General features: G+C 48.0%; 1 protein-coding gene across 2 annotated transcripts in view; it reads right to left on the bottom strand.

Annotated features, from left to right (window-relative positions):
* Window positions 1–284: 284 nt before the first annotated feature.
* GLI2 (GLI family zinc finger 2) overlaps window positions 285–12,496 on the bottom strand; it is a 212,108-nt gene continuing 199,896 nt past the window's right edge. For both annotated transcript variants that reach the window (XM_019554088.1, XM_019554089.1), the window contains 3 exons: window positions 10,197–10,478; window positions 7,470–7,806; window positions 285–5,253 (listed from right to left, as the gene is read on the bottom strand). In XM_019554088.1, coding sequence (XP_019409633.1) covers window positions 2,888–5,253; window positions 7,470–7,806; window positions 10,197–10,478 — 2,985 coding nt within the window. In that variant the 3' untranslated portion in view covers window positions 285–2,887. The remainder of the gene's footprint in view (window positions 5,254–7,469; window positions 7,807–10,196; window positions 10,479–12,496) is intronic.

Here is a 12,496-nt window from a genome sequence, read left to right as displayed (position 1 = left end):
GTGCCTAACTATATCCTTCTTTCAACTCACCTGTACCACGACGCCTACAAAACCAGTCGGTAATGGATAGGCAGGCAACTGGTGTGCAGGGAGTGCTGTTTTGCACGCTGATCACAACACACTCACTTGTGCTCCATGAACGGTTGCATCCACTGGTGGGTGCTTGTGGCGTACTTAGCCTGCACGTTCCTCAAGGCAGAGACCATCGTTTTGTTACATCTAGCACCAGGAGGTCCGCTTTCTTGGTGACACCCCAGCACCCCCAACAATGACAGACAAAGTTATGAAAAAAAATTACTTTTTAATGTACAAAAGGCTTATATACAGGTTCAGCATGTTACCTCTGGTTCTTATGATGTAGAAAACAGCTAAAAATGTTCTGGAGATATAAATCTGACAGAACAATTCACCTATGGTACTCTTAGTAATGATGTCTTCTATACATAATATATACAGTGCTGGAACAGGTATCATAATACTATTTTAGTAAATGAGGGAAGACCACCACTGAAAAGCCAGAGAAATCTCAAAGTCATTGGAGATTTGGTTTTGCTTTTAGGTTTGATCTTTTCTTGCTGTACAAACTGGGGCTTGCTAACAATCACTGCTGCGTCCATCGGCCGAATAAATCAAACAGTCGATGGAGATGCAAAGACCCGATCCATCTCAGCACAAGGGATGGGGATGCCTGACACTTCCTCCAAGTGCCCAGTACAGCACACCGAGTCCTAAAACACGCCGCAAACGCAAGGGTGAGGACAAGGTCAGTAACAGCCAGAGAATACGTGCAGTGAACAAAACCACAACCCTTTTAAAGTCGTCTTTCAAGCAGACATGAGTCGCTCCATCTCTCCCGCTTGATCTTGCTTTCCTAGCACACCCTGAGCTCTCATGGAAGTCAAGGACAGTTAAGGACGTGGAAGGGATCCAGGAGAAGGTTCATAAGAGTTAGGCAGGCCCCGATTGCAATATATTTCCTTTCCCTGACCGGTCCCTTATGCCACAAGTCGTCCCACTGAAGCGGGCAGGACTACACGTGGGGCCCGATGATCAGAGCCTGGTTGAATGGCACAAGCGAACTCCGATTCTGCACAGCGTTCTGGTGCGTTCGCCATTACAAAGTTGGACTAGACATAACAGCTCATGTTTGTGCGAGAGCCCCAGGTCGTGCTACTATCAGCGCAGTTCATTTGGCACCGATCTGGGCAAAAGCAGAGCACTGGAAGGTACTGGCTGCGTCTATTTAAAGCATCCAGTGGGTGCTGTTGTCTGCAGATGGCACTGAGCCACGCTGAGTAAAATAGCTTTAAAAGGACGGAGAGGAAAACAGAGTCCTGCCAATGAGAACCAGGCCCATTTGGTCCGACTTTAAAAAGCTCATTACACTGGATGTTTGCAATCAGGAAGGGATTTCACATCTGCACCCTTCTGTTAGATGTACTTAGCACCGTCAAAGTAAATGGACTTTAGTACTACAGTATTCAGAAGGGAAGACACTTCTGTTTAAGACAGCGTATTTCAGGGAGGTCTTTTGTTCATGCATCTACCCTTTTGTCTAGTGACTGTAATAAATAATGCATTAAGGAGTCTTTCTTCTGACAGCAACGGGAGCTGGATCAGGCCCCAAAATAAAAGAAACTCAGAAAACTCGTACTTGGCGGGGGATTCTCTTAAGAGTTATATTCCTTCCACCCACCCAAGAGAAAAATTTCAGGCGGATTTTCACTCCGAGATCTGATCTCCTGCCCCAAGTTTCAAACACTCGGTTGAACTAACTAGATCATGACATGGTCCCCCTGCCATAACTTCAGCATCTGATCCATCAGGATGAGGAAAAAGAGATGGAGCTAAGCCGTGGTGAAGTCTCATTCTTAAATTATAACTCCCTGATTAAAAATAATTGCTTAAGGTCCCAGCTGAAGCGTGCTACTCCATTGAAGTCGCTGGTCATAGCGTGTAAAGTTAAGCATGTGCATAAATCTTTGTAGGATCACAGCCCTCTGGCCATTAGACAGGTTCCGGGATGGATGCCGTTTTCAGGCGTCTGCTGCCTTCTGCACACGATACAACCGGCGTTGTAAACACATCTGATAAAAGCGAGCATTAATCTTTCATGTTTCTCATTCAACGCGTCTTTCAGGTTTTGCTGTTGTTGGTTTTTTGTTTTCTTTTTCTTCAGAAACACTGCTATGCTTTTTAAATGTACATTTATCCTATTTTATATATGCTTCCGGCAATGCGCTATATTTGATTTTAATGGAGATGCCTTGACTACTGAACACTAAAACATAGTAAGGCACTTTTCTGAGAAGCTGTTTGGAATCGATGCTTTCTGCGGCGCTGCAAGGTACAAAGGTATTTATGGTACAAAACAATACTGCTGGGAGTGGACTTATTTGGAGACACAACTAAATGCTAATCTCATCAGAGCAGAGTACACAGTATGGCTTTTATTCAGATCAAAACCACATCCCCTCCGTCTGTTTCTGGAGTGGGTTGAAAAATGTTATTTTTGCAAACGTAACTAAAGGAAAATGAAGGGTGGTGCTATTTACGGGGTGGGGAAGGAGTTACTTTTTTCCTCCATTTTTATGCAGTATTCTAGCTTGGCGGCAGCGCTGCTCAGTGCTCCTCAAACCAAGCCAAAACAATAACACTAGCGGTGCACTCTTTCGGCGCTAAATTGCCTTTATATAGTTTACATAAGTCTGTACAAGAGACGTCTTCTTTATTACGTGGAATCCCTTTAACGTATTTAATACTTGCCAAAAAACGAACAAAAAAAAAAATTCTACTCTATCGAAACCGATTATTTTTAAAAAGCACATTCATAAATTCTGCTTCACAGAGGGTCCCTTGGATACTATTAAACACTTGTGCTTGATCATTAAGACATCATGTTAAGAAATTTACTCTCTTCCGCCAGGGTGGTTAACATGGAGCTCATGTCGCCTATTGCCATATTGCTTATTCCCGCAGGTATGGACGGCAGCGTCAGAGAGTTTCGTGGAGTCGTTAGGCGAGAGGAGTTCTGGGAGAGGTTCTGCAGAATGCTAGGGCTCAGGGTTCCTGACATCAGGCTCGAGTGGTCTCCATCATCCATGATGGCATCAAAATCGATCTGGGGAGGCTCCAGACCTTGCGAGTCCACCGTGCTGGACACCTGATTAGCTCCGGGAGAAGGCATAGCAGCCGGCTTGCTGCTCATGGCACACTGCTGCTGTCTGACTCGGCAGTCCGCGACGGAGTTATCGAAGCTACCGTTTTGCTCGTACATGTGGATCTGACCGTAATAGTACATCAGATTGGTCTCCCTTGTGCCGCCTGCACATTGCAGAGGCTGCGTCGGCATCATGTCGCCGGTTCTTTTTGGAGTGGCCTCTGCTGTTTCCTGGCCGGGGCTCATGTCGTTAGGAGGGTGGGCAGTCCTCATGTAGCCTAGCTGCTGCATGGCGCGCAGTCCTCGGTGTCTGTTTGCTGGACTCGGTTCAGGCGGCGGGTGAGGCTGTACCATCCCGGGGGCGTAGGCCTGTCCGGTTGAACCCATCATGCTCTGTTGGGGCTCAAAGTTTGGCTGGTTTGAGGCCATTAAAGAAGCGGGCTGATGGAACGCCTCCTGACTCATGGCAAAGTTCAGGTGATTTGTCTGAGATGAATAGTTCTGCTGATTTTGTTCATGCATGACCTGATTCAGCATCACGCGTTCACCGTTACTGTTGAGCATTAAGGAGGGATCGGTCGCCATGTCCATTTGCTGAGGATGAATGTGGGGTCCAGGCTTCACTGCCATGTTGCTACAAGAAGGAGAAAGTTGGTTTGGATCTCCACCGATTGCATTTGGGCTCAACATTTGATGAGGCTGGTTATACCCTGGGTGTGGGCTCAAATCCGGGTTCATGTTCATGCCAGGATTGATTTGCTGTTGCCTCATCTGCATGCAATTTAGCCTTTGCCCATCTAGGCTCACATTTCTTTGCAAGAAGTGTTGCTGGGTTACATTCATGCCACTCTGACTCATCTGCATTTGCTGCTGGTTGAAGTTTTGATACTGGCCAAAGTTCTGCTTCTGTTGGACAACGGCTAAGTTGCCTTGAGAAAATGGTTGCTTCGCTTGGTTAGACATCACATCAACCGTTCCCGAGCTAACCTCATTCCACTGGACGGGCATATTGTTTTTACTCATGTTCGAGGACACGTCAAAGCTCAGCTGGCAATCTGCCATCATTGGACCCAAATGGCTCAGGCCTGCGTCAGCTACAGCCATCCTGCGTTGGCCGGGCAAGCTCTGGGGTTGTAGTTTGCCATTGCCTTGGAAGTTTTGCATCTCATTACCGTACCCCATGGAAGTGCTTTCCACAGCTGTCCCATTGTTCTGAGATTTGATATATTGCACTACATCATCTGGCAGCATAATGTCATCCTCTCCAACGGGGCCATCTGTCTCGCCAGACATTGCTTCCATGGCAATATTTTCACTAATGCTGAGAGGTCGAGGCGAATAGACGTGCCTGGGAAGGTTCCCATCGGCGCGCATGTAGCTCTGAAGGCCGAAATTCCTTCTGTCCACAGGATGTGGAGGGGGGAGAGGATTCATGCTGTTGGTGCTGTTGAAGCGATGGACTCTGGGGAGGGATGGCGGTTCTGCAACGGGCCTCCTGACAGGATCGCTTGCACGTCTCGTGGTGTTGCCCGGGACCTCGTGAGGAAAAGCCGTGGCGGCCGTGTACCCGTAAGTGCTGCCATCGCTGCAGCGCCTCGGCCCAGGAGGGAGGCGAAACGAAGGCAAACCTGGCTCTGGCCCATCAAGAAGAGAGATCTTATTCTTCAGGGTCATTCTTTCCATGTTGGGCAGAGGAGTGGGAGGAGGGCCGCCGGTGGCAGCCGCGTACTTGGCTTTCAGCCTGTACTGCTGAGCCGGCGTGAGGTTGAGCAGGCCTGGCATCCCGCTACACTGGCTGACCTCGCTCGATCTGCGCGAGGCATCGGTGGAAATCGGGTCGTAGGAGTCGGCGGAGCTGGTGTTGTTGGGGCGATTCCCGAGCTGCGAAGCTTCGCTGGAGCGGCGGCTGGAGAAGTAAGGGGATATCCCCGATGACCGGCGGCTGACGGTGTAGGCGGAGCTGATGGTGCTCGTGGCGCTGTCTCGGCGTTCGTTTAATTGATTCAGCGTCGTAACCTCATTGACGGACAGCTCCATTATTCTTGGATTCGGCAGGGTAGTAGAGGAGCCTCCGTTGTTTTCAAGTAAGGAGCCTGGAGGAGAGCGGTGAGGGGGGAAACCGGGTTAGTTAGCTGCTTGGTGCATAGACACTGCTGCCTACGTGCTACCAATGAGGGATCGGAGAGCGATGGAAATTTTACTAACTGACACCGAAGTCAGAGCTTTCTCTGCAGCGTTGCTCCTGTGAGAGCACCAGGCAAGGAGCACGGGGGAGGAGAGGACACTGAGATGTGTCCCCGAAACTGAGCCACTACTGCATGGTCCTTTGCAGTGTTTGTTGCCACATCCACCGAGCAACACACAAGACATAACAACTGCCATTTCCTGGGTCAGACCACAGGTCCATCTTGCCCAGTATCCTGTGTCACACCACAGCAGAGAGGGGATGCTGAAAGGGAGAATGACTGGATATGACCAGGACTCGGGGTAGAGGTGACATCTTTCTGTAAGAAAAATGTTTGCAAAAAAAATTCTTAAAAATATTCAAATTTCAAATACATTGCCAAAATCTAGTTGGTTTAATAGAAGATATCACCTCTACCACACGTCCTGATTCCTTTTGCTTCTAGACCAATACAGCTACAACTTGGATATGACCAGGACTTTTTTCTATGTTTCCTCTTTCACTTGCAGCTTCCAGCATTTGAAGTCTAGTATCCCTAACTCCCATGCTCAACAGCTACTGATGCCCCTTTCCTCCCAAGATGTGCCCAGTCCCTTTTTGAATCTGGCTAAACTGTCAGCTTTCACGACATCTGGTGGCAATGAGAGCCACACTCATTGGCAACACATAGGGGGTGCACGCGGATGCACCCCCTGAGATTGCCCACGCACCCCTTGGAAATGGCAGCCCCAAAACCGGAAGTGTCGGTGGAAGTGCACTTCCAGCTTTGCCGCTGGTGATCGGCTGCCGGTGACCCCCCCCAGTCGGCAATCAGCTGCTGGGGAGCCCCCGCCCCGGTCAGTGATTTGGTGCCCGCCCCAGCCTCGGGCGGCACCAGTCGCCCATGTCCACGCTGCAATTAAATGCTGTGTGAAAAACAACTTCCTTTTGTTAGTTTTCAACTTCTACCTACTAATTTTATTTTGTGACCCCTAGTTCTTGTCTTGGGTGAGACAGTAAGTCATAAATCCCTATTTACTTTCTCTTTGCCATTCAGTATTTTGTAAACATCTATCATGTCCACACTAAATGTCTCTTTTCTAAATGGAATAGACCTCGCCGCTTTAGTCTCTCCTCACGTGGAGCCCCTCCATACCACTAATCATCCCTGTTGCCCTTCTCGGGATCTTCTCTATTCTTCTATATCCTTTTTTGAGGTGTGGGGACCAGAACTGGGCACAGTATTCAAGGTGTGGATGCATCCTTGTGGACTTACGAGAGGCAGAATATAGGGTGTGGGATCCCGTCTCAGCCATCTGACCACTTGCTGGAATCACCATTGAAAAGCTAGAGGCAGAGGACTGTGTGCTCAAAGTGAAAAAATGGGAGCACCCTTTGTGTGTGCTGGTCCTTTTTGTATGCTCAGCTGGAGGGACACAACAGGAGCATAATGCTGCCCTTGTCAGGAGTTCTCCCCGGCATCAAACTAGCGTACGGAGTTTTCTGCCATCACCATGACACAATATAAACCACTTACTTCCCTGTAATGGGACAGGCATTATTGTGGTGGGGCACTAACAGGGCCCTCATCAGGCTTGAGGTTATGGGGAGCTTTTGGGGTTTCGGGTATTGTACCTTGTGGCTGTGTGTGAGGGGTTTCAGTGGTGGCCTGCAAACACAGGGGACTGGACTTGATGTCCCAGGCGGCTCCTTCCAGTCCTATATCCCTATGCAAGGGCATGCCAACAAACAAAGCAGAAGAGAGATGTAGCTGCTTTACTGCTGTGCTCCAGCAACCCCCAAAAATCCCATAAAAAGACCATGGGGAATTCTCACTGCTTGCACAAATCAAAGCAACCCTGAGGGAGGACGCGTGCAAACTAGCCCTGGGTAAACCAAGGAACAAGCACATTTGCCCCACTTTTCCATAGCCATTCTTGTGCACCATGGTATATGTCCAAGTTTACACCCGAGTTTGCTTCTTGCAAGATGGCTCATTATTCAGAGAGGGAAATAATTCTCTGACAGGGCAGGGTAATTCTCCTACAGGAGGTAATTCTCCTATGGGGCAGATGTTTTGTTGAGAGACAGGAGGCATGGCTTGACGAATTCAAAGAGGGGCAAGGATATAGGCCCATGGCTTACCATTTCCTGATATGGGAGGCAGCTTGGTGTTTCTGGCTTGTGGAGCTGGGGTCACCCATGAGCAGGAGTCCTTAACTGTCTTGAGTTTCTCTTTCTTGAGCTGTTCGAGCCGTTGCATCGTTGTCATGTGTTTCCGCAGCTGAAGGCTGACCGTCGAATTACCAGATGAGACTGTTGAGTCCACAACAGGAGCGTTGTCATCCAGTGCAGTCAGATCTCCCAGACTTCCCCCACTGTGCATGTTCATTTCTACTCCACTGTCATTGTTGTTGGTGCTGCCAAGCGGTGATGGTTCACTGCTGCACGACGACTGGCCACCAGGACTGGACTGACACATCTTGGAAAGGAGAAGTAAGAGAGGGTCTGAGTTTTGCTGCTGGAAACTCGGCTTTTTTTAACATGCAGGGTGCTAGACCCTTGAGACCAAGGTTTCTTACCCATCAACATGGTTGGTACAGGCCAGGGAAGCGTGGTGCACAACCCACCCTCTTTCTAAGACACTGCCCCACTATTGTGTCTCAACTCTGCCCTGCAGACAAGAACATCTCCAGGTATGAGGAGAATGCTGTTCCCATATCCGATCTTGGCACTAACCATTGGCCTTTCAGCAGCGCATTCTTGACAGCTCATTTAAAATAAAGTGAATGAACAAAATTGCATTTCTTCATTTATTTCACAAGACCACCCCACAGATTTAAAAAAAAAAATCACGGGTGTCTTGCACCAGAGGGAGACACCAAAAAACACTGCTGCTCCATGAACATAAGTTGGTTATACTGAGCAATTTATTTGCACCAAACACTCGATGTGAACTTGCTTGGAGGCAGCATGCTTCACTGCTAGGCAGGATGCCTGGGTTCCCAATTCCTAGTTCTCGTTCCAGAGGGTAGAAGAAACTGGGTGTGTTTGGAGGCAAAATGTTTAGGCTGGTAGTGAGAGTGGGCAGGAAGAGTACCTTAATTTACTCATAAACCCCCCAATGGAGCAGAGCTGAACTAGTCCAGGACCCTTTGATCAGAAACTTACTGTACAGTACACGGGTTCAAACCAATTCTGGAAGCAATGAAGCCAGAGAAACCCCAGGGGAACTCCAAAGGATGCCTAGCCCTCCACCAAATGGTCTCCTACTATTTGCCCACAACTCTACCCCCTCTTGGCACTTCTGTCCACCCTTTCATAGTCCACTTAGCTAGACCCATGGCCCAGAATACATCACAGTATTGAACAGGGTTTTTAAGAGAAAGGATTTAGTGCTCACCTTAGTACCGACTGTCCTTAGGAAGGTACAGTAAAGAAAGGGAAGTGGGAACAAAGAACAAGTGGTTAGAACAAAGGCAACATTAACAGAAAGGATCGAGTTAGTGAAAGAGGGGAGCCAGGAAGGACACGATTCAAGGAGATTAGCAGCAACCTGTTCCCCAATATAACCCCCTCCCCCACCTCCCCCAATCCCAGCATTTCAGAAGCTTAATTTAATAGGCCTGAATCCATATCTTACTGAAAAGAGAAGGGGATTTCTATAGATCTCAGTGGATCCAATGCTGGGTCAGACAGAAAGACCCTAGAGTCACCAAAACAAGCGACGTGTTTCAACCCACCAGTCGCTGACTACTCCAGGACTTGCAGGACTTGAATGAACAAAGGCAGTGTTGCTGCCCAGGGGCTGGTGCACAATCCAAGCAAAGGCAAAAGGGCTAGCAGGGTGTAGCAGATGCAAAGATCTGGTCTGGTGTGCCTAATTGCAAGCGGGCTGCACAGGGTGCAGCTATGGGAAGAACGCGGCACACGCAACGGTAAATCGCCTTCTGGAAAATGTGAGGGGGAAGTATTCTCACATGTTCATGTCAAAATATTTTTTCTTGGGACAAGGTTGCTCTCGCATTGAGTTTTTCCACCAAATATAGCAGCTTGTGAAGGTAAAAATCTATCCTGCTAGCCAGAAAAACTGCCTGCTGGGCTGTGAAAATAGTCCATTCCTTCTTGGGCTAAACTCACATGTTACTGCAGTTTGGCCCAGCAGCATTTAGCCCTCTGATGCCTCAGGCGGGTGGAACTGACATTTTAGCTGGCTCAACTTCAAGAAAATATATATTTTGGAGGCTCCAATGCTTGCAAAGTTGTCTCGACTCACGGAAAAGAAAAAAAAAGGAGATTGGACAAACTCTTCAGCAGGTGAAAACCACTTCAACCATTCATCACCCCTGCTTTTACCCTGCGCTGATGCAGGAAGCCAAAATGTTGTCCTTTTGGCTGCTAAGGGAAGGAGAAATACTGGAAAGCGAAAGGGTGGCAGGGTGTCATGATGGATTTCCTTCACCTACCGCGGTACACCCAGAAATAGGCACAAGGTACTGAAATGACCCGTACCTGGCTTGGAATGGAAATAAGACTACTGCCTAATTTAAACAATCTGGTGGGGCAAAAACAATGGTCCTGCAATGACACAGTAATTACAATTTCACCCCTGCGGCATGGCCGTAGGACGGCATTTCAGGATGGCGCGTCATCCTATTCTGATACAACGGCCGTACCATGGCACGACCTCCCTAACACAGCATGCCCCGGAGACTCGTGGCAGCTTCGAGGCTTTGAAGGTTTGGGATTATTCAGACAGTTTTGGGTTACCTGACAAACACACAGGGTGGGGGGCAGGAAAAGTCATTAGCTTTCCATTTCTTTGAGGAATTGTGGGCCACGCTTTCGCTTTTAAGCGATCACTTCTCTTACCACAGAATTCTCCGTCTTTATCGTTTTGACTTGCAAGCAGTCCTCCATGCCCCTGGCGGTACTGTTGGCTTCGGAGCCGTCTTCTGAGATCTTGCTGCTCTGCTTGGCGCTGGCTTCGTTATCGCCGTTTTCCTTGAGCGGCGGGGGCCTTGGGTGGACGTCGTTGCGTTGCTTCTTCGTGACGTGGGCATCGGGCCCGTGGACAGTTTTAACGTGTTTCCTGAGGGAACTGGGGTCCGTGTATCTCTTTGTGCACCCTGGGATCTTGCAGACATAGGGTTTCTGTTAAGACAGCAAATGTGATGTTACGGTTAAAGGAAGCTGAAACAATCGGGGTGTTTTACAGGCAAAAATATGTCATGTTCCCACGGAAGACAATGGAGATGGGTGGTGGTGGGAAAGCGTGGATCATCTACCCCCTATGGTTTTGCAAAACAGCTATGGCAAGGATTCATACGCTGTGATCCGTGGACTGCTGGCAGTCCAAAGAGACCGGGCTAGTCACTTGGGGCTGGCTCTCTTCCTTGTTTTCTGCTGCTAAATTAAAAAGGCAGCTAAAAAATTCATGAAATACTTTCCGAATATTACTTTTCCATGTAGGTATTTGCTCGGGTGGCCACAGGAATGTTTCCTGATTATGGATGGAAGGGCAGGTGGCTTGGACCAATGGGAACAGCAGGATGTGACCACAAAGGCTTGTCTTGATTAAGAAGAGGTCTACACCCTGCGAGAAAAGGCTGGAGCCCTCCTGGATCTATGACAATTCAGAGCAACCGAGCCAAACGGGATTCTGCCTATCTAATCTCCTGTACATCTCCAGCACCTGTCACCCTGAAATCTGTTATCATGCAAAACAAATCACAGGCATGCCGTGCTTTTTAAGATGATAGCACTGCGCTCCTGAAATCATGAATCATTGATTGCTGCAGCAGAACAAAGATGAGGCCAGGCTTTTGGAAAGAGAGGGGAGGAAAGCGCTACCTTTCTTTCAAACTCTTATTTATCCAGTTTCCAGTTCCAAAGTCCATTAGCACCAAGGGTGTTAGGGCTGCTGCTTTCAAAGGTCTGAATTCATCACAAGCACCATCTCAGCCTCGCAACTGCTCTAAGTAGTTTTCCACTGAGACATTGTAATGGATCCATGAAAAGGAACAATCACTACATGCTTTTCAAAGGTTAACCAAAAATGGTCATTTCTATTCCTTTGTGTGTCTGCTTACCAGTTTGACCAAAGAGCAGCAGTGATCAATATGGGGATGTGTTTTTATATTTATTTTTGCAGAAAACTAGCATCATTGTATGCACAAGAGTAACTCTGCCGCAAGCTTCCTGACTGCTTTGAGGCAAGTCCCTTTAATTAATTAATCTTTAGAATACCCCTCTGAGGTAGAGACTACTACTCCCGTTTTTTAAGTGAATAAGCAGAGATGCAAAGAATTAAATTAAGGGTAGCTCACACTCAGATGCTTGGATGAGCCACTGTAGAAGTGGTATGACTATTATTAACACCTCCATTCGAGTAAAGGGAGTAGAGCCTAGTATGTGAATAGTCCAGTCTGATATTTTATAAATGGGACTAACTCACAGAAATCTTGCCAATATTGCCAAGCGGACAGGAGATTCTACTTGCTTGATTAGGTGGATCCATTTCATCATAGATCAAATCTTATTGATGGCTGAATAACGCAGAATGGTGGTTTTGCTGGGATGCTTATGAATGTGTTAAGTGTTAATCAAAAAGAGGCATCATGTAGTTGGGAGTCCTCTGCCAGTGGCAGTTCATACTTCTCTAATGCTTTCTCCCCAGCCTTTTTCAAGCACCTGCGACGCTCCCTCTCTGTAGGCTGGCAGAATCACAATGCTCCTCAGAAAGGCTGTGACCCTGGATTTCAATAGTTCAACCGCATTTCACTTGAGTAAGGAAGGGGGTCCCTTGGCGACTCTGTCCCACAGCAGACTTGTGCCACCTTGAACTCATCGGTGAGTCAGTGGGTGTGCGATTGAGCAGGTAATCGAATTAAAGAACTATTTGGAGGAACATCACAACACTCGGACATCTCCCGGCCTTGGGAAATCAGTAATGGGCCACTGGCTGTGACATCCTGAGGGCACATTGCAGGGCCTACTGAAAATGTAAGGCTAGATAGGGCATGGGCATGACATCTATTCATGAAAGGGTAGGGTAGAGCCCGAGCTCTGTACCGACATAATGAAGAAGGTCATTAGGGACATAGTGTAGCTCCTGACTGCTTGGTAAAAACTGGGCCCACAGAAACAAAATTTGCTTTTGTCCAACCTTA

Source organism: Crocodylus porosus, unplaced genomic scaffold (genome assembly GCF_001723895.1).
Source record: "Crocodylus porosus isolate Cpor-Errol unplaced genomic scaffold, CroPor_comp1, whole genome shotgun sequence".
NCBI lineage: Eukaryota > Metazoa > Chordata > Crocodylia > Crocodylidae > Crocodylus > Crocodylus porosus.
The sequence above is the reverse complement of the archived record's forward strand: the minus strand, read 5'-3'. Positions and strand labels throughout refer to the sequence as shown.